The 25,218-nt window shown below is 38.0% G+C and overlaps 5 protein-coding genes across 6 annotated transcripts; all 5 read left to right on the forward strand.

Moving 5' to 3' along the window:
* The first annotated feature begins 2,739 nt into the window (after window positions 1-2,739).
* On the forward strand, window positions 2,740-3,572 carry LOC137953546 (peamaclein-like). Its single transcript, XM_068800972.1, has 2 exons — window positions 2,740-2,924; window positions 3,157-3,572. The coding sequence occupies exons 1-2, from the start codon at window positions 2,834-2,836 to the stop codon at window positions 3,339-3,341; spliced, it is 276 nt and encodes a 91-aa protein (XP_068657073.1). The 5' UTR covers window positions 2,740-2,833; the 3' UTR covers window positions 3,342-3,572.
* Window positions 3,573-5,000: 1,428 nt separating this feature from the next.
* Window positions 5,001-7,695, forward strand: LOC137953633 (probable small nuclear ribonucleoprotein G). The gene is made up of 4 exons (XM_068801083.1): window positions 5,001-5,187; window positions 5,274-5,296; window positions 7,155-7,276; window positions 7,414-7,695. Exons 1-4 carry the CDS (start codon window positions 5,153-5,155, stop codon window positions 7,474-7,476), a joined length of 243 nt encoding a protein of 80 aa, XP_068657184.1. The 5' UTR covers window positions 5,001-5,152; the 3' UTR covers window positions 7,477-7,695.
* Window positions 7,696-8,523: 828 nt separating this feature from the next.
* LOC137953923 (thioredoxin domain-containing protein 9 homolog) lies at window positions 8,524-13,326 on the forward strand. Its single transcript, XM_068801482.1, has 4 exons — window positions 8,524-8,641; window positions 8,741-9,016; window positions 12,727-12,885; window positions 12,991-13,326. Exons 1-4 carry the CDS (start codon window positions 8,618-8,620, stop codon window positions 13,159-13,161), a joined length of 630 nt encoding a protein of 209 aa, XP_068657583.1. The 5' UTR covers window positions 8,524-8,617; the 3' UTR covers window positions 13,162-13,326.
* Window positions 13,327-16,942: 3,616 nt separating this feature from the next.
* On the forward strand, window positions 16,943-22,353 carry LOC137953442 (uncharacterized). Its single transcript, XM_068800862.1, has 6 exons — window positions 16,943-17,237; window positions 17,529-17,721; window positions 18,651-18,737; window positions 19,456-19,821; window positions 19,970-20,120; window positions 20,833-22,353. The coding sequence occupies exons 1-6, from the start codon at window positions 17,173-17,175 to the stop codon at window positions 21,789-21,791; spliced, it is 1,821 nt and encodes a 606-aa protein (XP_068656963.1). The 5' UTR covers window positions 16,943-17,172; the 3' UTR covers window positions 21,792-22,353.
* Window positions 22,354-22,784: 431 nt separating this feature from the next.
* Window positions 22,785-24,992, forward strand: LOC137953898 (uncharacterized). Of its 2 annotated transcripts, XM_068801448.1 has the most exons (3): window positions 22,785-22,848; window positions 23,399-24,058; window positions 24,164-24,992. In XM_068801448.1, exons 2-3 carry the CDS (start codon window positions 23,551-23,553, stop codon window positions 24,757-24,759), a joined length of 1,104 nt encoding a protein of 367 aa, XP_068657549.1. In that variant the 5' UTR covers window positions 22,785-22,848; window positions 23,399-23,550; the 3' UTR covers window positions 24,760-24,992. The 2 variants fall into 2 exon arrangements, with proteins under 2 accessions (XP_068657549.1, XP_068657548.1); XM_068801447.1 differs by having other exon boundaries at window positions 23,399-24,992.
* Window positions 24,993-25,218: the final 226 nt, after the last annotated feature.

The raw sequence follows: 25,218 nt of genomic DNA on the forward strand, positions 1-25,218 counted from the left end.
TAAAGCGCACTCTGTGAAACACTCCATGCCCCATCTTATGGTCGCCGAACCGCCACCGCCTAAAGCGCACTCTGTGAAACACTCCGTGTCCCATCTTTTGAAAGCTGAACCGCCACCGCCTAAAGCGCACTCTGTGAAACACCCCACCCGCCATCTTACGGGCCCCGAACGGCCACCGCCACCGCCACCGCCTAAAGCGCACTCTGTGAAACACCTCATGCCCCATCTTATGGTCGCCGAACCGCCACCGCCTAAAGCGCACTCTGCGATACGCCCCGTGCCCCATCTTATGATCGCCGAACCGCCACCGCCTAAAGCGCACTCTGTGAAACACTCCACCCGCCATCTTACGGGCCCCGAACCTCCACCGCCACCACCTAAAGCGCACTCTGTGAAACACCCCATGCCCCATCTTATGGTCGCCGAACCGCCACCGCCTAAAGCGCACTCTGTGAAACACTCTGTGCCCCATCTTACGAACGCTGAACCGCCACCGCCTAAAGCGCACTCAGCGATACACCCCCTGACCCCCGTCAAGCCGCATCCAGTTGAAGTGCATTCAGTGAAACACACCATGCCAGTAGCGGTTGAGAAGGGCGGCACAGTACCGCCACCGCCTAAAGCGCCCTCGAAGGTGAATCCCATGCCAGGAGCAGGTGAGAATGGCGGCCCGCCACCGCCACCTCCTAAAGCGCCCTCGAAGGTGAATCCCATGCTGCGACAGCTGATCCTCGACCATGTATTATCGTCAAGCGGGTAGCCTAAGCACGCATTCTAAGAAAGATAACAAGTAAATAACCGCAGCTGTTTGAAGCAGCAGAAGAAGTGCATGTAACTCGATACTGGCCTGTTTGAAGATCTTGGTTGCGACTAGTTGAGTTGATGGCACATTATGTAATAAATAAAAGGTTTAGAAACAACGGTTTTCTTTCCAAATTTGGGTTGACTAACGGTCAACTAAAATCATTTACAATACCAACGTTTCAATCCTCCACGTCACTAGTCACCGGCCATGTTCTTTTGACTAAATGAAGTCGATATGTCTAATTAGTGACAGAAAGCACAAAAATAATTAGAAACCTCCCAAGCCACCGGTGATCATCCACGGCGAGCCCTTGCTCCCTGGCCCCCTGCCAAGAATCCAATCCACCAGCAGAGCCTACCAACTTACCAGCGGCGGGTACATGCTGGCTCTTCGGGGGAGAGAGTTTTCAGTGTCTGGTAGCTAGTCGTAAGAATTAGTCAGAGAAGTGAGCCGGACAGTGAGTCGAGGTCTGGTGATCTTCCGACTCAACTTGCAGGAACTCAGATCCGGTTGCTCAGCGGTATAGTGGTTAGTTTTCTTCACTTCTTATCTTGAATTTTTTGTTCCTTTTTTTCAATTTTCACTCGAGATCGTATCTGGTTCCTACGGATCTTTGTATTTTAAATGTTTTTTTTCTGCTATCCGAGCTTTTGAAATAGTCGGTTTTGTATCTTCCTATCCAAAGAACGAATCGGAACAACAGTAGTATGACTGATCATTGGCGTCATCTTGTTTTGCATTCACGGTTGATTCTTGCTCTAGGGTTTTGCGTTGTAGAAATGTCACAGAGTATGTGCGGAATCTGCTCTTGTTGTTTGTGTCGGATTTTGATTCTATCTGCCGAATTCTGGCTCAGTTTTGTTGTTTCAGTGCGGTCGTGGCGTTTTTACTAGTTTTCTTGTTTTCGATGAGTCAGATGGAGATTCTGTGATGGTTCTGTTTGTTTAATTTCTTTCGTTGTAATCGAATATGTTTGTAGACATTGATCAACTATCTTTTCTTATAGAATGGACACGACGAAGACCCAAAGCAGAGACACTGCTGACATGACTGCTTTTGTGAGTTTCTCTTCTTTCTGTTTTAATTTGTGCAAATAAAAAAACGAAATGGTCAATCTATTTCCCTCACTATTTCTTGATCTTAATGTTTCCTCTCTTTCCTATTTGCAGGTACAAAACCTTCTTCAGCAGATGGTGAGATTCTGTTTTAAACAATGGAGTTGTTACAACTCGCAAAGAGTTGTTGGAACTTGGATCACATGACTGCACCCATTATTCAATCCTAAGGGATCCAATGGGTCAGGTCTAGGTCAGGTTTTTTTAAAATCAAACTTAACAAAAAAAAAAAAAACCTGAATCATTAAACCTAACCCCACTTCGATCACCATCCCATAATCTCGTCCTCACCCTCTTCCCATAAATCTGACTTTAAACCCAACTCGACTCTTAACTTTATTTTATGTCCCTTATCTGATCTACAGGTCGGTATCGAGCTATCAACAAACAATACACACTCGCTCGAAGTCATCCATGCCTCCAGCTCATCGTGTTCCCACATGGATTCTCCATTAATGACGTGCTTACTTTGGCTATACTTCAAATCAATAGGTCTTTAAGAGGAAGAGCCTGAACTATATCGGACTCTTTGTATTAATCACTCTTTGGTGGAATTGAAGAAGGTAGGCACACAAAACAAAACCAATTTTTTCACAGTTTGAACACTAAATTCAAGTTTTGTGAAAGAAAAAGACTTACGTCGGAGGAAAGAGGAAACTCCCACTAACCTTCCTCAGAAAACGCGTACGGCAAAAGCCAAAAACGCCACCTGATGCAGAGATTCCCACACGCTTTCCGGCCCTACTGCCCTTCCTTGGCCAGCTCATGGTGAACTCTGAAACGCACTTCCCATCCCCTATAAATTCATCCCTCCTAGGTTTCTTTTTCACTCCAGATTGCAGAGTGCTAGTAAGTTTCATAGTCTCTCCCTTGTTTCTGTAATCAAAACTGGTTTTCTGTCATACAAGTGAAGATGAAGAAGTTTGCTTCCACATTGGTTCTTTTTGTGCTCTTGGTGAGCTTCTCGTTCCTGCAAGTCAGTATGGCTGGTGCAGAACCTTCAGGTAATATCGGTTTTCCTTGTGTTTGAGTTAGAGGATGATCTTCTTCTTCTTCCTCATCTTCCGATTTTCCCTGTTTCATGCTTTCATGAAGTGGGTTTCATGTTTCAACCTTTTCCTCTTCATTTACCTCATCCACAGTCCATCTTTTCGTTTCTCTTCCGCATTTCATCAAACAATTCCATAATATCTTTATATCTTCCTCCCAGTGATGATCCGTTTTCCTCTGTTTCAGGTTTCTGTGACAGTAAATGCCAGGCGAGGTGCGCCAAGGCGGGCGTGCAGGACCGCTGCCTCAAGTACTGCAATGTCTGCTGTAAGGAATGCAAGTGCGTGCCTAGCGGGACCTATGGCCGCAAAGACGAGTGCCCCTGTTACAGGGACAAACTCAACAGCAAGGGCAAACCCAAGTGCCCTTGAAGCACCCAGAAACTCCCCTTGTTGATCTTACCCTTCTGTTACTATATGTAAAATTGTAAGAGAGTAGTAGTGGAGATTGGGCGTTTGGGAAAATAAATGTTGGGTTGTTTTGGATGCTCTGGTTATGGTGATCCAAAACCTCCTCCATAATACTGTCTGAAGCTTTTCTGCAGATCCTTTTCGTGTGTAAGAGTTGCAGTGAAACCATTAAATAAAATTCTTTTCATGGTAGAGAGACGTTGAATTGATGAGTGCAAAACTCAACTAAATTGGTACAGCTATTTTAATGGCGGATATGAAGTTTTTGATACCATTAAAAGGACACTGGGCAGCAGTATCTAAACATTCTTCCTGCAAGTAGCCAAGTGGGGTTTCCTTCGTATTGTTTAAGAGAATTTTTAATCTATGAATGGGAAGAATATTGCAAGTTTAGAAATAGCTGGCAAGTGTCAACTCAGGTGAGTATCAAATCTCTGAGTTCGTCTTTGCGTGCAGGTGGAAAATTAATGACCCCTTGGACCACGAAAATCTTAGCGTGAGGTAGCGCTAGGGGAGCGTGATACCCATGTGAGTCGGTGCCATGGCTGAGCAACCTCGCCACTCGCCAGGGTTATGTGATTCAATCCGGACTTAAACTCGAAACAAGTACGTAGAAAAATTACTAGTGAAAATAACCTGTATACCAGGGAAACTGAAAGTGGTCACCCAGTTCAGTCACTTTCATCCTCTCTACGTATTCCTCTCTTGACGCTCCCTGCATCCTTGTCTCTGTCGGCGCTTTTGCTTCCCAGCCTTTATCTCTCTCTCGTCTCTTACTCTGCTCACCGCTTCAAACAATGGAAGAGAAAAAAAAATTCATATGGTCTCACAGAAAACAAAACTCTGAAATTCAGAACAGAAAAAACCGATCAAATTCCAGCTATCGTTGATCACAATTCACAACCGCAATAATCTCCCCAACTCCGGCCTCTTCAGAGCCGACCCAGAATTTAAAAAGCCAGAAACCATGTCTACAGAAACAGAGCGGCCGCCATTAAAGACTAGGGAATAGAAGGAAATGAAGGCAAACGAGGGAAAGTTTGGGACAAAAGCAAAAGCATGGGACATGGGAATTCCGTATGCTTTTTGGCATGGAAGCAATGGCAAAAGGGGGAATAATCGAAGGTCACCACAGAGAAGATGCTTTTGGTAGAAGGAAAGTGGGAAATTTCCCTTATTTTTTCTTCTTCGTCTTCGTTTTTTTTTTCCTTTGGGTTGCCTTATCCTTTATCTAGATCCTTTTTTGTGAATGTTATTTTTGGGTTATTATTTATTAACAAAATATCTTATTTATTTATTTATTATATTCATGACTTTTAATAATATATTAAATTTATAATTTAATAGTGATAATTTAAATATTGTAAAAAGAAGAATTTTATTAAGTAACCATGTTTAGGTATATTATTTTTTATATTTAATTAATTAAATTTTTTATTTATTTTTTTTATATTATTTATATTTTTTGTTAATTAAAAATTTAAATAAAACTATATTAATAAAGTTAAATCTAATCAAATATTTGATTAATAAATTCATTCTCCAATTTCTATACACCGACACATGAAAGGGCTTTACACTATATTTTCTTTTGACCATCGCCACTATGGGGCCCACTACAGCGGAAACGACCCCGACGGAAGGCCCGACCCAAAAAATAGGGCTGCTAGCAGCCGAATGAAACTCGAAAGGTTTAGGGTTTGGAGGGCGGTTGGAGCAAGTTCGTGAGTCTCTACTTTTATTCGGGTGGTAGTCTTGGTTATTTACCCGCCATGAGCAGATCAGGGCAGCCTCCGGATCTCAAGAAGTAATGTTCTTATTGTGTTTTTGATTTTTCGAGTCTTTTCTTTTGTTCGGTTTGCGTTTCTGATTTGGTTTCTCCCTTCGCTATAGGTACATGGACACGAAGCTTCAAAGTAAGTTTTTAGACGTTGAAAATTGCTACAATTTATCCATCTATCAGCTGGAATTTTTTTTTCACGTTTCACTTATGTGTTTGGATCTTAGATGTTGTCTCTATTATTTCCCTCTCTGTTAAGAGCAGATTTTGATTGCTTCTCACTGTGAATGTGCTGGAGTTACTCTCAGAGAAACTTATACTTTTATTGAACTGTCTCATGTTCTTGTGCCAATGAATTGATTTCTAATGTTCTGAATAGTTATGAAAATCTCCCTTGAGCATGAATAAGTAGTCCTACTCATGCTCTGATGTCTGAAGCACTATTTTTCAACAGTGAGCTGCTAATCTTAGCATGAATGGGAAGTCGTTTGCATGGGTTGTGATTACTCAATTCACGTTGTTCTTTCCTCAGCCTCTATATCATGCTTTTGAACTCTTCTCACCCGCAACCTTATATTAGTTCGGAGGAGTTGTTGTCATCTTGAGCTTTTCACAACTGTTCAATTACTTTGTACACACCAAGTCTGACTTCCTTTGGGAGGAGAGAAGAAGCCAAGCTGCTATCAGACACTCAAAGTAGAGAAGCTTACCGATATATGTTTGTCAAGATTGGTTATTTGAGTTTGTATTCCTCTAAATGTAAATTATGCTCTTTAAAATTGATAAAGTGATGGACTCCTCTAAAAGCCCTTGGTTGGAGTCAAGATTTTAAGGTCCATATGAGTGTGTGGCCCTCTTGATAGTCTTTCGAGAATTATCGGTTGTATTGTTGATTTAAACTTGGTAAATATATTGTGGGTGCATCTAGTTGAGTGTTGTCCTATGAGGCCAAGGTTTGAACAAGTTCAACCAATATGTTTCTATACCTACAAAGTACATTCATGTATTTCTACCACTTCTGCCTTATCTAGTTTTTAGTTGATATGCAGATTCTTGTGCTTGTGTGGGTTTTGAATTCTGCTACTCCTAATTGTTATCTGTTAACAAAATCTTGCAATCTTGAACCACTCGAGACATAATCAAGTCTACTTCCAAGAAGTAAACCAATGGTTAGCTGTTACTTTCTGCTAGTAAACTCATGCCTTTTGGTGGCATGAGCTGCATAATGACAACAATGTCATTTAAGCATCTACTTGAAATTGCTTGTCAGATTGCACAGCTCCATTCGTTAATTGTGACCAGGAGGAACTACACCATGACAATCCCTATCTTTTCCATGTTCCATTATGCATTTTATTAGGTCTGGTGACTTGGTCTGTCATTTGCTTGTTTTGTTTGTGAATGATTACTAAACGCGTTGTATATTTCCTATGAATCATCATCTGCATCAGCTTTGATGATTGAAAGTATGAAGTCTTGAGTTTTAAGTGTGATCGGCGATTGGATGTCTTTGTGTTTGTGTGTTAAAGTACTCAGACAAAAATAATTAGGATGCTGTTCCTCCAGAAGTGGATTAGAGAAGCAATGCTCGCCTAGAAAAAGTGCTCCTTTATGTTTGTTTTTGTCAACAACAGGCATCTCCGTTAATCCAAACTAGAAATCCGATGGCATATAGATATTGTCAATATGAAGGTCCAATTTCCTTGTTGTTTTTACATAAAAATCCTTGTCATCTTCCCACTCTATTTTCACCTAGGAGTGTTTTGTTTATGTAGAATGGTAAATTTATGACTGCTTACTGCAACTATGAGCTGGTGGGAGGGAGTCTGTTTTCATTTATTCCAGAGAATTTTGTTGTTTGACAAACTATGGGTGTGAAAATTTTGGCATCTCTGTGGTGTGGTGCTTGTGATCAATTAATCAACTGTTTGCACGTCGGATAGTGTTTTCATTATAAGCTGAAGTCCTTCCCTTAAAAATTGAGCCTTGTGCAGTCAAGCTAAACGCGAATCGAGTTGTGGTGGGGACCCTACGAGGATTTGATCAGTTTATGAATTTGGTGATAGACAACACTCTTGAGATTAATGGCAATGAGAAAAATGACATAGGGATGGTGGTGAGTCTCTCTCTCTTCCTCACACGCACATTCACATTTGCAATGACTTTACATTTGGAGATTCATGTGTTTTTGCTATGCACTGTGCTTGGAAAATGATCTCATGCATTATTATTCATGACCTGGTTGTTTTACAGGTCATCCGAGGAAATAGTGTTGTTATGATAGAAGCCCTTGAACCAGTTGGTAGAACACAGTAGTTGTACTTGCAGTTCAGATTAATTGGACACTATATATATGTAACATCTACATGAATTACTTCATACTCTGTCCTAGACAAACTTCAGCCTTTGGTTTTCTTTATGGTGTAATACACTAACAATGTCTGTAAAGGACAATATGAATGAGGGCAACAAAATCACAGACTTTTGATCCTAGCCCTGATCCTATTTTGTGCTTAAAAGCAACTTTTAGAAAAATTGTAGGGCTCAACTCAAATTTTGTAAAGTAGTTATTGGGGTCTTAAAGGATACCCAGGCTCATTAAGAACCTCTCAACAAAGTTAATTTCAATTTCAAATTACAATAATACTTTTACAGCTTATTTATACTCTTATGTATATATTATTTTATAAAATTATATGAAAACTCCTTTATGAATTTTATTTATTTATTATAATATAAAATAACTAAATATCCTTTTTATACATTTCATAGTTTATTCACATAACATATCATACAATAATAAAAGCACCATTAGATATAACTCATTATAAAACTGAAAAAACACTCTTTTGCCTATACATTTATTTAAGATAGATACCATACCCTTTTTTCTCAAGGGTTCTACAAAATTTCAAGTGTGTAGGTTTCTATCTTTGGTTTAATCATCTGATTCGATCTTCACAAGCATCATGTTTTTTATTTTGAAGTTGATCCAATGGCTGGACTAAGGTTACCTTGGTTTGGACTTGTTGTTTGTCATTTGAACCATGGTGTAGTTCTAAATTTCCTATTTATACATATATTCCCTTAAATAAAAATTTATTAAATTACTCTTATATATAATCGAGTAATTATATTTGAGTATTTAATAAAAGATAAATGACTGATCTGATAAAATACCTAAATGGCTGATGGATTAGAATTTTTGCTTGTTTTCATTCTACTTGATAAATAGTAAATAAAAAATTAAATAAATAGGAAAAATCGAAACCCGCGTTTCCAGCGCTCCGAGTCTCGAGCTCGCTGGCCTCATGAACTTTAGAAATACGGTATTCATGTTTACGAGGCCGCATGATCCAGCAGATTCCAGTCCTCCAATCTCCTCCTCCGGTCTTGAGTTCGACGAGTTGAAAAGATCACTTCGTTTGTGTTTTCCCTCTCTCAAGTCGATCTAGCCATGGATAATCCAAATGTCCGGGAGGTGAGTTGCGCGAATTACAGTCTCCATTTCCGTATTTTTCCCTTCTCATTCGCTCAATGTCGCTGAAATTGTATACGGATTTTTCTTGTTTTTGGGTAGATTCTTGAAAAGCAGGTCTTGAATGTGGCCAAGGCCGTTGAGGATAAGCTCGACGACGATATCTCGGCACTAGATCGTCTGGACGTCGATGATCTGGAGGCCCTGCGGGAACGCAGGTTGCAGCAGATGAAGAAAATGTCCGAGAAGCGGTCCCGCTGGATCGCCCTTGGTCATGGAGAGTATTCCGAGATTCCTTCCGAGAAGGATTTCTTCACCGTTGTCAAGGCCAGTGACCGCGTTGTCTGTCATTTCTATCGTGAGAACTGGCCGTGCAAGGTATGAATGGAGTTGCTAATTTGGTTGCTTCTGAAACTTAATTTGTGGTGAGGATGACGGGTGATGGATAGTGGAATAAATTGGAAATGATAACTTGATTTCAACTGTTATCTGCGACTGAAGTGTCTCCTTTTGTCATTTTTGTCATTTGAATATTTCGAAATAAAAGAACCCATTGGCTTTGTTCGTTTTTGTGCATGTTCTTTTTTTCATTGATCCTTCTATTCTTTTTCTTTCCTCCATCCCTTCATATACTTTCCTTTCCACCATGACAGAATTTATTAGTAAAGTAAATGCAAAAATATGCAAAATTGTCAGTGATCCCTAAGTAGATGTACTTGGTTGGTTTCTTTTAAAAAGTAGGAGGTGTAACTTTGTTGATCTTATATGATCTTCATAACTTCATCATTATGTGCATTTGTTTACTTCTTAATGGTTTCCTGTTCTAATATGGGTTTCTAACGTTCTCGAGTGTAGTTAGAATCATGTTGAAGAGTTTTTGGTTCACTAGTACATTTGCTTCTTCCATTCAAGTCCATGTGCTCACCTAAATTTCTTTCGAAGTAGTTTTTTTTCTTTTTTGAAGAGCAAATATAGAAGAGTCTTACGTGACTCTTATAGTAAGAAGTCTCTTAGAGCCAGAATTAATATGGTACAATCTTACACGACTCTCACAAGAGGTCTCATAGAAAAGTCTCAGTTAAATGCGTTTTAGTAATATTAGTCTTCTATTTATGTTTAGTTGTTTAATTGTTCTAGGATTTATCTTTTAGTGTTTAACTTCGGGTGTAATTGAGACAAGGATAGTTTTATTGTAATTGGATTCTACTTGTTTTCTCTATTATAAATAAAAACCCAATGTTTTCTAGGATTTCCTACTTCGACGTTATTTTCAAGTTAATCGTTTTTGTTACTTGGTTGTATATCTTCTGCATAGTTAACTCCGAAAAATTGTGGTTACCCTAAAAAAGTTATACTTGTTCAAATATATGAAGTTCTACTATTATAGTTTTTCCTAGTTTTTTTTTTTTTAAAGGTCACTTTGGAAGTATGAGTGTTGCATAGTCGCCTTCTTTCGGTTAAAGTTGTTTTCTTCTAGTATATCTTCGGTTTATCTTTTTGTGTTTTCATCGCTTTAGGACAATGCCTAGACCCTCTACCTGAAAAGTGTGGGAGTGTGCCTAATATCCAACTCGAGTCCAGTCTTTTATTCTTCACCCAAGAGGTGATTTGTGTTTGATCTACCCTTAAAAAGTAAGTAGTCTCTTTGTTAAGCCCTAAAGTTAGGCCGTTTTCCGGCCATTAAAATTAAGCGGAGTATGTTTCAGACTGTGATCGTTTTGACTGGTGTATGGAGCTTTGTCGTACGACAAGGAGTGATTTTCTTCTCCCACATTGTATTTTGTCGAAGCTGGGTCTATATGTCCTTTTTCTCCCCAGCTTGAGGGAGAGAAGTAGAAGAAAAAGTACCAGAAAAAGGTATTTTGTTCTATATGTTGTGGTAATTTTTGTGTGACCAAAATATTCAAGAAAGGGTGAGTAGAAATTATGAAGATTTGACATCCATGAAATTTTTGTAGCCAATGAAGATTGAAGACCAATAATACCTTTCATTGCAAGCTAAAGTTATAAATTCCACTTTGAGGGAGATTGTTGAAGTACAGATATGGAAGAGTCTTACATGATTCTCATAGTAAGAAGTCTCACAAAGCCAGAATTAATATGGTTGAGTCTTACATGACTCTCATAGGAGGAGGTCTCACAGAAGAGTCTTAGTTAAAGGTGTTTTAGTTATGTTAGTCTTCTATTTATGTTAAGTTCTTCTAGGACTTATCTTTTAGTGTTTAACTTTGGGTGTAACTGGGACAAGGGTTGTTTAATTGTAATTGGATTCTACTTGTTTCTTTTATAATAAATAAAAGCTCATTGTATTCAAATTACATCAAGTCAATAAAGTTTTTCACATTTTCAGAAATTTAACACTCTTCCTAAGTGTTAATGCTGGAGCTGTGGAAGTATTTCAGCCTCAGACTTCTTATAATTTCTTGCAGGAAACAATCCAACAAATGAAAAAGCGCAATAATGGAAGATGATTAAAACTTAAGAACTTCTTGTGCCAAGGGTAAAATGTCCTCAGTGAAGGTCATTTGATTCAGGACTATTAGGGTCCTAAAATGAAACTTAAAATAAGGTATTTTCGACTAGCCTTCTGTGGTTGAGATTGTAGGATTGTTTAGGCAAAGATACTGTTGTCTAAGGTGTCGTGAATTCTAGAGCTACTAAAATTGGGGTGACTTATGTTGTTAGTGTCTAAAAGGCAAATTCAGTGAATTTGGTTGCTGTAAATCCTAATAGACTTGGGATTGGAGCTTTTATCCATAGAAATTTAAACCATGTGATTTTTTGAACAGTAAACCATGGAAAAATTTGTTGATAGTGTTTACCAAATTTTGGATATGATGAATGCTCTGCCTATGGGTGTGCTTCCTGAAGTGTCACAAGTTGGTGGAAGTCACCATGTTAGACTTGCTTGCTTATGTTGTTTTTGGAGTTAGTTAATTTTAGATGGTGATCAACAATTATATTCTATTGCTGAGGCACATAACTAGCTAGGGTTTGGTTGGGGTCGTCAGTTCTCTTTTGATTATGAAATGATCACAATCAATATGTTGGAAATGTGATGTCAATTCTTCATGCTGCTAGGATAGGAGATTACTAATTCTTACTCTTAGCTGTGGTAGTATAGAAGTTTATGGATGCTTACTTTTAGCACATTTTCTGTGTGACACCCTTGAATATTATGTTGCGTGAGTCTCATGAATGACTGCCATAATTATTGCGTTACCTTCATTCCTGTAGTTTGATTCTACTTCAAAGCTCTTAACAGAAATCTGTTGAATTTGTCCTATAGGGCATTGATGTTAGGTGGTAGTGACTGCAAGCATCACAAGTTATGTTGAGCATGTCAGATCAAGAACTAGGGATTGGAATAAAGGGTATTATGTCACCACTTACTGGAACTCAAATGTATGTATCAATGTATTTTATCCTATGGCTTCTACTGCCTATATATTTTATTTAGTGATTGTTTAAATTATGAACTCTTTTAATAAAGCTCAATTCAGATAAATGAACATACTTATAATAATCAGTTTTTATTTAAATTCCATTAATTGGAAAAATGGTTAAAGACTGGAAACCAGAGTATCCAATGGCCATTTATCCAGAGAATTGATTTCTTTAACCAAATGGTCTACTGACCTCTATCGCTTCTCCTGATAGCTAAGCTTTCCACTGCACGGGCCATTGGTTCTTTAATGTTCCATTCATGCCAAGACTTTTTTTAGAAATCTTTTTTCGCGATAACATTATAGAAAATGGTCCTTAAAAAAATAGTTGCCCCATCCACCACCTCTACAAGCCTGGCCAATGTAGTAAGCTGATTGTGGCTATCATAATGCCAGTTTGCTTAACACTTTTTGGACCTCTGACATTTCACTATGTTTTTCTTTTATTGAACTTCAGATCAAAAAGTCGAAAAGCACTCATTTGCTAGGATCTGCTCAAATTCTTCTTGGGCAAGACCTGAGTTTAGTAGGCTAAAATCAAGGACTCCAAGTTACAATTATGGCTTGATTTTCTGTGGTAGATGTCTACTGAAAAGCCAGATTATTTGAATTGAATAATGAATGTTCCAAAATTTTCTGCAGGTGATGGACAAGCACTTAGCAATATTGGCTAAGAGGCATATCGAGACCTGCTTTATCAAAATTCATGCAGAGAAAAGTCCTTTTCTGGCAGAGAGGCTTAAGATAGCTGTACTTCCTACCCTTGCCCTTATCAAGAAAACTAAAGTGGAAGATTATGTGGTATGATGCTTAAGAAACATAAAGCTTTGTCAATGCTTCAATGCTTCTATTCTGTTACAGTTGGTAGACATGCCAATGATGATCATCTTTTAAAACAAATGCCAGGTCGGATTTGATGAACTAGGCGGAACAGACGAGTTCTCTACTGAAGAACTTGAAGAGAGGCTTGCAAAAGCTCAAGTTATCATTTTTGAAGGCGAATCATCAGCACATCATGTGCAGCCCAGAAGAAGTGTCCGGCAAAAAGAAAGTACCAACTCATCAGATTCAGAGTAATGATCTGTTTTCAGGTACTGAGTGATTGTAAATGCTTCTGTGGATTGTATTAGAGGACCCTGAGCTTGACCTGTTGTTCCTCTGATCACATCAGGTTCCCAATTTATATTATCAACCTGTATCAGCCATCTTTGAAGCTCGATTGACAAAAAAACTATTCTCTTATCATATCTTAGTAGGCTTAGAAGGAAAAAAAGAACATGTTATCCATAGTGGGATGTCATTGCCTAACAGACAAGAATCAAAACCTTTTATACCTGCAAATGAAAAGCAACCAAAGAGACTAAGGACAGGGAGTTGAGAGTCCCGTCTCTTTTGAACTATTAATATCATGTGCCTTTGTCCAAACTTTCATCTGGAAGCAATATGACATGCTAGACCTATTAGGTCCAAGAATTAAGAAGTGCAAGCTTTGAAGTGTTCTAAAAGAACCATACTCTTGACAGTTAGCTGATAGATATGAATTTTAACTCCGATCATCCTAAGTTTTCAAAATAAAACTTTACCATTCAAACAGAAGCAGGACCAAATGATCAAATAAGAAACAAAGAAGAAAAAGAAAAAGAAAAAAAAGTTAAGGGCAAAGTTGCATAAAATTGCTGTAACTGTGTTAACCTGATGAGATGCAAGACACGTAGCTCATCAAGACCAACCATTGAAGGAATCCTATAGAAGTATGAAATTGAAATGAAGAGATGGAAGCTAACAAGAAAAGAGAGAGACGAAGTAGATGAGAAGGCAACCAGAGAGAAGCTGCTCTTGTTGAGGGATAAAATATAAACTCACTTAAAGTAAAAAAAAAACAATACTAATGACAGAAATGCCCCTCATAACTTCCTAAATACAACTCAGAATAAATTGTAAATTGAAACATAGAATTCTAAGGAACATATAACTATAAGAAATGACCAAAACACCCTTAATTATATTTTTAACACTCGCCCTTAAGCTAAAACATAAATATCTAACTACCCCAGCTTTTTGCGAAGTCTCATATGCTAACATTTCCTAAGGGATTTAGTAAAAAATATCTCTCAGTTGTTCAGAAGGTCTGACATAAGGTGTAACTATCTTCCCTTGCATGAAGCATCTCAGATAAAATGATAGTCAAACTTTATTTGTTTTGTCCTCTCTTGAAACACCGGATTATTTGACAATGAATATAGTCACTTGATTCTTGCATTTATGACTAGAGGATCATTGACTAGGAGTCCAGTCTCAACCAGAATTGATCTTATCCACAATAGTTCACTAAATGTATGTGTCATGGCTCTATATTGGGTCTCTACATTTAATATAGTCACCACACTTTATTTCTTGTTCTTCCAACTAATTAATTATCTCCCACATAACAACAATATCTAGTAGTAGACTTTCTATCTGATTTTATTTGCACATAGTCAACATCAGTAAATCCCATAACGTCAACTTTATCATGTGACTTATACAACAACCCTTTTCTAGGATCTCCTTTTAGATATTTCAGAATTCTATGGATGGCCTCTAAAAGTATTTTGCGTGGAGATTCCATGAACTGGAAAATAACTCCTACCGTAAAAGAAACATTTGGCCTTGTAATTGTAACATACAGTAACTTTTTAACCAAACTTTGGTGATGGGGTGTTTTTGTTCATGTGCTTCATACTGATAATGAATTGAAATATCTTAATCATAAGTTTTTGATGTTTTGTTCCTCACATAGTATTACCAATCAAACTTCTTATATTTATACCCATCAATAAAACGGGGTAGTTGAGAGTAAAAATAGATATCTTCTTGATATTACTCAGACGTTGTTACTACACATGAACATTTCTACGTTATTTTGGGGTGATGCAGTTTTTGACTTCATGTTTCTTATTAATTGCATGCCCTCCTTTGTTTTGAATGGTAAGTTCATCTCCTGGTTTTAAAATCAAATTATAAACTGATTGATGTTGTTCATCGTGTTTTTTATTGTATTTATTTTGTTCACATGTTTGGAACTTCAATTGGTAAGTCATCACCTCAGTCTATCAAATGTGCTTTTTTGGGCTATTCTCGTCGACAAAAAGGGTACAAATGGTATGACCCTATTAAACAAAAAACATGTGTCAACCGATGTGACTTTCTTTGAGCATGCTCCATATTTTGCATCATCTAGTGAGTTTCCTGTTTCTATTGAGTCTCCTTCGAACAGTCTAGTTCCTGTAGCTGTTTTGGATCTATCAACTCCATTGGGTTCTTCTCCACCTCTTTGTGTCTATAGTTGTTGTCCTCGTGCTTCAAGAGTGCCTCCATCAGATACATCTACTGAGCCCTCTCCTCTTGATCAGTTGTCTTCCTCTTTGCCTACAGGTCCCGTTCTATCAGATTTGGACTTGCCTATTGAATGACACAAGGCATAACAAGTAGCAAACGAATATACATAAACTTTTGGTGTTGATGTGTTTGAGGTACTCTCCGTTGTAGCCCGTCTTACTTTAGTACGTATCTTAGTCTCCGTGGTAGTTAGTAGAGGTTCTTCTCTCTTTCAATTTGATGCAAAAAGTGTCTTCTTGTATGGTGATCTACATGAAGAGGTTTATATGGAGCAACCAACTAAATATGTTGCTCAGGAAGAGACAAGGAAGGTACATAAGCTACAAAAGGCTATTTATGAACTTAAATAGATGTCCGTGAGCGTGGTTTCATAAGTTCAACACTCTATTAATGCAGTTAGGGTTTTACAAGAACCATTGCAATTATTCTATGTCTCTACTCAAGAGGAATACTGGTATGATTATTTTGGTGGTCTATATAAATGATATTGTATCATCTAAGGATGAAGACATTGCAAAAATAAAACAGTACTTGGCTGCATATTTTCAAACAAAAGATTTGGGCTCCCTAAAGTACTTCATTGGCATTGGAGTTTCTCATAGCAAATAAGGTATTTAGAGAAAAATACATATTAGATATATTGTAGAAGTATGGTTTGGTGAGTGCTAAACCGGTAGACACTCCCATAGAAGTTTAACCATAATTTTCATAACATACAAGGTCCTACACTCAAGGACAGAACTCAATACCAACACTTGGTAAGAAAGATTATTTATGCTAGTGATACTAGGCCAAATATCTCTTTGTTGTTAGAGTTATGAGTCAGTTCATGAAAAAGCACCAAAATATGCATTTAGAAGTTACCCATAAGATTTTAAAGTATTTGAATGATGCACCGAAAAAATTTGTTGTATATACTTAGAACGGGCAAAGATTAAAATACACTGTGATAGGTTTCATGAAAGTTAGGCAACTGTTCGGATTGGCCAAAGATTTCAAGTCTTTCGGATTGTGGTCGGTTCTTGGAACAAATGTGTCATATAAATTATAAAGATTTATATTTAAATTGAAGGGAAAAAAAGCAAGCTCAAATCTAATCGACTTTGATTTTATCTATTTTTTAAAAATATATTATTAATGATAATATAATTTAATTTACAATATTTACAAAAATTACTACTATCTCTATATTATAATCAAAATAAAAAATAATCATGAACGCATCTTATTTTTTATTGTTAAATTAAAATTTAAATGCAATGTCTCATAAGAGTAACTTTTGCTACAAGAATTTCAAATACGCAGCCGAAAGTATTTGATAGCGACGTGAGATGCGGACCCACAAGACCAACCAGGATGCATCTCCACGCTTTCATCCTCATTCCGTTTTTTAAATTGACCCAGTGACTCTCAAAAAGTACTAAAATTTAACGCCTGTTACGTTTTCCGGCCTTCTTCGCGTAATGGATGATTTAGTAATTTCATCTGTTTTTGCTGATTTTCCTCAGTCAGCACGCGGCCATCGATCCTGTTGCCTCCACCGCGACCATCAGAAGAGTTTCTTCCCTCTCTGCAACGCAGGTTTTCGTTTGCATTATTTTGTTTTCTTTTCCAAAGCCCTTCTAAAACCCCGCAGAAATTTGTGAAACACTCCCTTCTACCGAAGCCCTATTGTGATTTGAGGCTTCTGGTTCGTGTAAATGCGAAAGCATGATGATTGGGACCAAGAATCGGGGTTCCATCACCGAAGATGATACTGCGTTGCTGTTGCAGAGGTATGAGTTTGTGAAAACTATTTTGGTTTTGTTGTGATGTGTTTGACACTGGGAAACTCTATTGAAGATGGGAATATGGGTCCCCGTTTCTGCAAGGAACACCCTTCTTGTTTGTTTCTTTACTTTTTGATGTCGTTAAGTATCAGTTGTCAAAACCACTTATGCATTTCTGGTAATGAATGTTTTTTATTGTACAACTTTGGCTTTGTGTTGGATTGAGCTATTTATTGCTTAAAGATTCATTATTTTTAATTAGCTGTAAGCAGTTTATGACTTTGTTTTGCCTTTTAGGTACACTGCAACGACAATCCTTGCTTTGCTCCAGGAAGTTTCTCAGTTTGCTGGTGCGAAAATTGACTGGAACACATTGGTGAAGAGGACTACTACTGGGATTCAAAGTGCACGGGAGTATCAGATGCTATGGCGTCATTTGGCCTACCATGATGCGTTGACAGAAAAAATAGAAAATGGGGCTGAACCACTGGTCAGTGTTGTCCTCTAGAAGTAACTATATGTTTCCTCCTTGTGAAACAGCATACTACACTTGGAACTAGTCCACTTGATGTCTATTAACTTCCATTCTGGACTTTTGGATAATTTTATTTTTTATCTGATAAATAAATAGTTCGGTTTTTCTTTCTAGAGTCAGTTCCTGATGGTGGCTTGAAGTAGCCATAAATATTATAGTCCTTATTTTTCATGTGTATGATAGCTGGATTCTGGTAGGAAATGATGATGTTTGATTTACTGGTGAACACAAAAGAATGCAGTGTTGCATTTGTTTGAAACAAGGTTGGGGAGTAGAAAATTCTGGCTCCTTCGCAATCTTTTGGACCCCTACTTGCATTGTTGTCATACATTTCAACCTATCTTATGCTCTAATAACTGCTGCTGCAGAATCTCAAACAGAAATTAGAGGATTATACTGAGTTTACTGGAATTTCTTGGAGTTGATACCTGCCATGCGACATAGGAACTAATTGATCAAAACACCTTAAATAATTCTTTCTGATTCATTGCGGCTTTAGGCTGTCAATCTGGTCGACGATTCCATGACTTTGTGAATGTCTTAATCTATTTTTTATCTGCTCAAGGTAATTGCAGAGTAACCAGTTTCATGTGAAATACAATACTGCCCATACTTTGAAAGGATACAACACAAAAGGTTTTTATACACAAGCAATGCTAGGTGAAAATAGGTTAGTGAAATTGAATAAGGTTAAAAGTTAACGAAAGATGCTCAACAGAATCAACCACTTAAAGGATATTATTTCTTTTTCTAGGAAGCACCTTTAGTGACATTAGTAGGAGTTATACTAGTTCAAAAATATTACTCCTATACCTCTTTTATTAATAATTCTTGCTTTTAGATAAACAAATGTACTCATCAAAGTTGTTGGTAACTGTTCCCAGGATGATGACAGTGATTTGGAATTTGAATTGGAGCTTTCTCCTAATGTTACATCGGAAACTACATCAGACTCTGCTACTGCTGTAAAGGTACTGTGGTGTTGCATATTCTTATTTATTTTGTTTCATGATAATTTTATTTTTTTCACCTTTTTTAGATGTTTGATATTTTGCTATTAATTTTTTTTGCAATATATTTTTCTGAAGGGAAAGTCCTGTGCATGTCTTACCTGGCCTTGCCAAGCCCATATTTCTTCTGGCTATAAGAGGGTTGATGAAATTTCCTATCATTCCATCAATATCTTGATTCTTGTCTATTTTCAAAAATAAAAAATAAAAAAATGATTCTTGTTATTCAATCATTTCATAAAAATACTGCAAGTATTTGGTCATCACAAGAAACCATTTCATCTTGACAACGACCCTCCTGTGTCTGGTCCCATTTCCAGCTAATTGTACATACTTTAGTTTAGCTCAAGATAGGGTGGATCATCAATCTCATATTGTCATGAATTTCCCCTGCCTTACGGTTGGTTTGCATTGCTTGTGTTTTTTTAGGCTGTTATATCTCATGGCTTGAATTCTTTATTGTTTGATAAATTCTGTATTTTTGAAGAAATATCTTGTAAAATAAAATTTTCATATTATGGTTAATCGTTTTGGAGGCTACTAAGTTGTGATTAACCAGTGAAAATTTGTTGCCTCTTTCTCTAACTTGGATTTTTAATATGTAATTTTAGTTGGGTCTCATTAATTTTCAGTTAAAATGTTTTCATCTAATTTTTTAGCTAAATATCGACTTGCTCAGGTGCTGATGACTCATGGTTGGGCAAATGATCCTGGCCCATCAAATCGTCAAAGTGGCGAAGCCCATTTGCCTCTTAATGCTTCAAATGGTCAAGCATTGCATGCTTCATTAGAAAATACACAATTGGCACGTAACAATTCGGCATTGGATGGGAAACAGCCATTGTCCACAGTCTTATCTTCTGATGGAATGGAGGGGAATGGGGCAACAAGTGCAAGTTATCCACCACGAAGGAAGAGGAAATTATGGACTCCGGAAGAGGATATGGAGCTAATTGCTGCTGTGAAAAAATGTGGTGAAGGGAACTGGGCTAATATTCTCAAAGGAGATTTCAAGCATGATAGAACTGCTTCACAACTGTCTCAGGTTTGCCTCATATATCAAGTTTAAGGGGCTTCCATCATGTGCTATCATTTTGGTACAAGTTGTCCATGGAATATTTGTTATTTCTTTGTCCCCTCTAAAAATAAGTGTAAAGTTTGTCCTGCAGATAACTTTGCTTTTGTACTTGCAGAGGTGGGCTATCATTAGAAAGAAACAGGCTAGCTCAAATCTGGTTGGGTCTGGCAACCTGAAGGGGTCAACACTTTCTGAGGCTCAATTGGCAGCTCAAGCAGTTTCCATTGCCATTGACATGCCTATGATGAGAAATTTATCAACAGTTGGTATTAATTTTGTGATTCTCTATGTTCTTCATATGGTACATAAGTTAAAAAATTTGGAGTACCTAGCTGGCATAGCATGCATTTATTATTGAAATAGGAAATGCATTTATTTGTTTCAAGATATAGATGGAGTTTTAAGCACTTTTTTTGGTTGGATTAGTTACAAATTTGTGCTACCATTTAATAATCTGATGTTCAATTATGTGGGCATGTTGTGGTTTGGGTATTTGTTCTTTTCTTACAATGATATATTTGGACAACTATTGCTGCAAATGCTTCTGTCTATATGCTGGTTAAAAAAATATTGGATCTAGGACTACTGGGTTAGCCTGTTCTTCTGTAGAATGATCCCTATAGAAGAAAACAAGAAGTGGGTCTTCTGACAGAGATTCTAGGTTCATATAATGTTGGACAATATGGCCACAGTACGAACATGAATGTAGAATGGTGCAAAGTCTCCTCCAAGTTGCTTTAGAGTGAATTTCATATAAACTAACACTGGGGAGACTTCTATCATGCATTTTACCTTCTCTAATGTATATGTTTTCTCGAAGAGGATAAACTCTGATATTTTACTTTTTACTGTGGGGGCTTTGGTATTACTTTAACACTCTCATTTGAAAAAGAAATCACATGGCAAATGAGTAGTTAATAGCAAATGTTCAAAAGTATTTAGCTTGCCAAACTTTTCAGATCTCTGCTTCTGACACAGGTCAACTCAACTCTCCATCTGTGCCTGCTACAACATCTAATGCTACCATTGCACCTGTTCTCAGGCCACCTTGCCCTCCAAAACCTCGGTCTACTCAGAAGAAATCCTTAGCATCAACTCCAATGAAGTGTACAATTCAAGAAGTTGCAGTTGCTGCTGGGGCTCGTATTGCTAATCCATCTACAGCTGCTTCCCTTCTCAAAGCAGCACAATCCAAAAATGCTGTTCATATCAAGCAAGGAAGCTCTCCCGCAATTGGGGCTCGGCCATCTAATATTCATTACATTCGGACAGCTTCTCCTGTGGTATCATCTGTCTCTCGGCCTGCAAACCAGGGAGGCTCCAGGAGAATACATGTAAGTGGTCAGCCTGCTGTTTCTAGCCGTGCTGGATCATCAAACCTGCCTCCTCAACTGGACAACAAGACAGAATCTCCGAGCACTGGATCCTGTTTCGTACCAGGAGAAATGGTCAAGAATGCAGAGAGTAACTTGGGAAGTTCATTAGCTGGTTCTGAGATTCTAACACTAGAGAAAGCAGTTATGACAGACTCGAAAGTAAGCATGGTTTCAGGCAACGATCCAGCTGCAGCTGAGATACAAACAGATTCATTGGTGACTGAGGCTGATGAAAATCAGAAGATGGTTGAAGGGGTGACTTCTTTGCCAATATCTGATGTTGGGGAACAAACCTTTGGTGAGACGAATGAAGATGTAGCAAACCAGGCAAAGGACGAGAGTCAATCTGTTGTAGATATGATGACTGAGGAGATCGAGAAGGTGGCTGAGTCTAGTCAACCTTTGGCTGAGGATTTAGGTGCGGAAAACAAAGAGCTTGCTATCGACCCTGCTTTGACGAGTGAGCCTGCTGTGGAAGTAGAAACAGGTGAGCCAAAGGAGTCGCCGAATGAAAGCATTGTTACGGATGGGGAAGGCGTGAGTTCAAACCCCTCCAGCTGAAAAAATCAGTTTAGGCTGTATTGAAGAGAGGAGCAGAAATTACGGCAATGTAGGTTGAAGGCCTTTACCGTTTCAACGGTGTCTGCAAAATGTGAAATGACAACCTATGAGAGAATTTATTTCCACTGTGAAATGTGATTGCAGAGTTTCTTCTATAAAAAATGAAAAAGAAGGCATTACAAAAGTTCCCCAAACAAGTTGAGATGAAAATAGTTCGTAAAATTGATCTGAAAGAGGATACATTAAAGGAGAATATTGCAGAAATGTACTGTAGTAGCAAAGTGAAGAGAATATTAACCCAGCCAAAGTGATGAAAAATTATATTTGGATCATGCTGGATAAATGGCAGTTTAGCAACGGCAGGCATTCCCAGGCTCTGTTACTTGAGTCACTTGAAAAGTTATTGACAGAGAAAATTGCATGGGGAAATGATTTAGGACTCCGAGATGAGTGGTTGTAGAATAGCCCATCTTAGTGCAAAGAAGCAAATCCAAATGGTGTCTTGGATTCGAGTTTTGAATTAGGTAACGATTATTGGATTTTGAGGTGGATGGCAACATACTGAGGGTTATTTTTGAAGTTTTAGTAATTTCTTATTACGTGTATTACTCGTTAAAGTAATAAGAAATTACTTTACAAATTCATCACCCAGGTGCTTTTATTCTTCTGTGAATAGCTGAGTTGAATTTTCTACCATTTGTGAAGTGAGATGGTGGAAAAGATGTCTGAAGATTTGGTGTTTTTTGTTCTTTTCCATTCCAGGATCATAAATATAGGCGCACTGTCCCTAGCATCTGTCTAATCTCTTGAAAACAGCTCATTCATATATCTATCAAAAGTTTAACCTATATGACCTGCTTTTTTTAATGATCCTTTTAATTTGATGTCCGTGAGGCATATAACTTTTCCAAATTTCCCGTTTTCCTCTCCCATGGATTAATGCTGAATTTGGTGCAGTAGACTAAGATTGCTGTATTTTTTTTGTGTATCTGAAGGCACTGATGCATCATATGGGTTATACATGGCCAAGACGAGGGGAGCTGAGATAGTCCGTGAGGTAAAACCATCCTGGTTCTACGACTAGATCCTGCACATGATTCTTTTAATGGTAACTTGGATGACCCTAAAAATGGCCGTTTATAAAGTAGAAGACTTCAACTCGATTTTTTTTGTTCACCATTTCGGCGCTAGAGCGTCAAAAGAGACGTAGACGGGTCAGCAGCGTTCGTCTTATGCTGCGCCTGCATCGTCCCAGTAAGGTTGTTTCAGAGATTCTTACGGGGCGCTTCAGTTGTAAAGAAACCTTTCGAATGCTGCTTGGTAGATCTTTTAGTGCAACGGAAGTAAACTTTGATATGGAGTTTAGTGAAAGCTCACACTTAACTGGTCGTTATAAGCTAGGTGGTTGTGATTGAGCATGACATGTATGATAGAATACCTCTGACAGAAATGGTCTGAAATTGGACCCATTTTTCGTTCAAATAAAGACCCTCGTCTAGTTTGCAGTGAAGTACAGTGGTTTATAACGAAATGCTCCTGTTGGAAGACATGTCTAGTTCAACTGTCGAAGTCATAACTTTGCTTACCACAAATTTTTGCTGTTGCAGGTTTATTTCATGGAAAGAGGTTAGCTTGGCTTGGGTACTTGAATGGGAAAGGAAGGAGGACCATCTCCACTGTAAGTGGGAAATAAGCTACTGAGCAGAAGGCAAATAACTGGGGAAGACAAGGTGATTGAAAAGGTAAAGAGTTCTTTGTCATGTTCCGCGTTCTTTTAAAGGGCTCCAAGTTCGTCACAAATATAAAAAATGGAAACAGAGATTTGATATCAGTGTCCTATCATTCTCAAGACACCATTCGTGACCTTCACTTGTCTGAATGGTACCAAGAAGCCTACCAAGAGCTGGTAAGACTGGCAGGAATTCTTAAAAATGTGAGTCTTACCAATGGCAAGCTGTTAAATATGGACAATGATTCAATCATCAAAGATGAACGTATCAGTTATGACATGCAAACATTCAAGTCACTTGCCAGAACTCTCATTACTTCTCCTTCCACACAGAAAGCCATACCCAATTCTTGTTTTGGTAAACTAGAAGAGAGAGAACCCATAGTTCTTAACTCTTTGACCAGGGTATCTGATTTTCTAAATGTCACAGCACAACAAAGAAAGGAAGTTCGTTTGACCATATGCCCACAGGTCACACAGCATCACATATGGAGAGGGGCTCTTGAAGAGATACTGAAGAGTCTGAGAAGTGAAATAGGTGCCTTGCAATGCCATCCCCCAATCCCCACATTACTTATGGGTGAACAAATAGTTTGTAGTTGTTTGCAGTTTTTAGCTAATGTCACACAATCTTCTGATCTAGATTCTCCTGTATGGATGAAGCTTGCAACTCAAAAGAAGGCCGATGATCTGCCTCCACGTAAGTGGGGTGATCTTCTAGAAATGTTTAATGATCTTATAAAATGCTTTAGACGTGAAAAAAGATTGGTTCATCATGTAATGAAGCTTGAGGCAATGAAAGAAGGGCTCTATCAGATAAAAGAAGTCCCGGCAGACAAAGATAGCGGATATAAGGAATCACGGCACCAGGAGCACTTAGTGAAGAAGAAGCTTTCTCAGCATCTGGGTCATTCATCCAAATGTCTGTTCACACTTTTATTATACTATTTATATGGGAGTGTTACAGATATTGAAGTGGATCTTTGTGGTGGGATTCGCGGTAAGGGCAAGAGCTTTAATTTGTGCATTGGGCAAATCTTGACATCAGATGACGAGAAGATGGTCTGGAGTGGGATAAGAAACTTAGACCAAGCTATCAAGCTGTTCAAGTTTGTATGGGAAACTGCAGGTATGAAAGGGGCATTAGTATTAGAGGGTCATCTATGGTCTGTGAATGCTGAGGAAAGGCAAGTTTCATACAGGGGAAATACGTTCTTAGTGCAATGCATTAGAACTTGATTCATGTTTACACTATTTGGGTAATTTTCATCACTAGAAGGATCTCCAGGCATCCATGTGAGAGATAAGATGACTGTCTTCTTTATCATATAGCTATAAAGGAATTTTCTTTTCATTATTATTTAGAAGTGTCTGTTAGCTGCTGAAGACAAAAATAGTTTTCTCCAAGGTATTAAAGAGAGATCTCTTGCAGCAAAGTAGTAATGTTGGTTTTCAGAGGTTCTACCCAACAGCTTAAGAGGATAAATGAACTCTCCCAAGCTCAAGCATAGTATTTCAGCAGTACACCAACACGTATATAGATCCTGGCAACAAGTATACCGAGCATAGCATTCCAAAGCATAACAACTTAAGATACCAACAAGTATACCAAGTAAAGTATTCCAGTAGATTAGCAGTAATAAATAGTACGGAAGGGAAGCATAAAGTATCAACTGCTTCAAATCCAAGAACAAGAAA

This window comes from Aristolochia californica, unplaced genomic scaffold, assembly GCF_029961685.1.
Source record: "Aristolochia californica isolate CCGP_79_NKW_82.1479 unplaced genomic scaffold, dmAriCali1.0.hap1 SCAF_16, whole genome shotgun sequence".
Taxonomy (NCBI): Eukaryota; Viridiplantae; Streptophyta; class Magnoliopsida; order Piperales; family Aristolochiaceae; genus Aristolochia; species Aristolochia californica.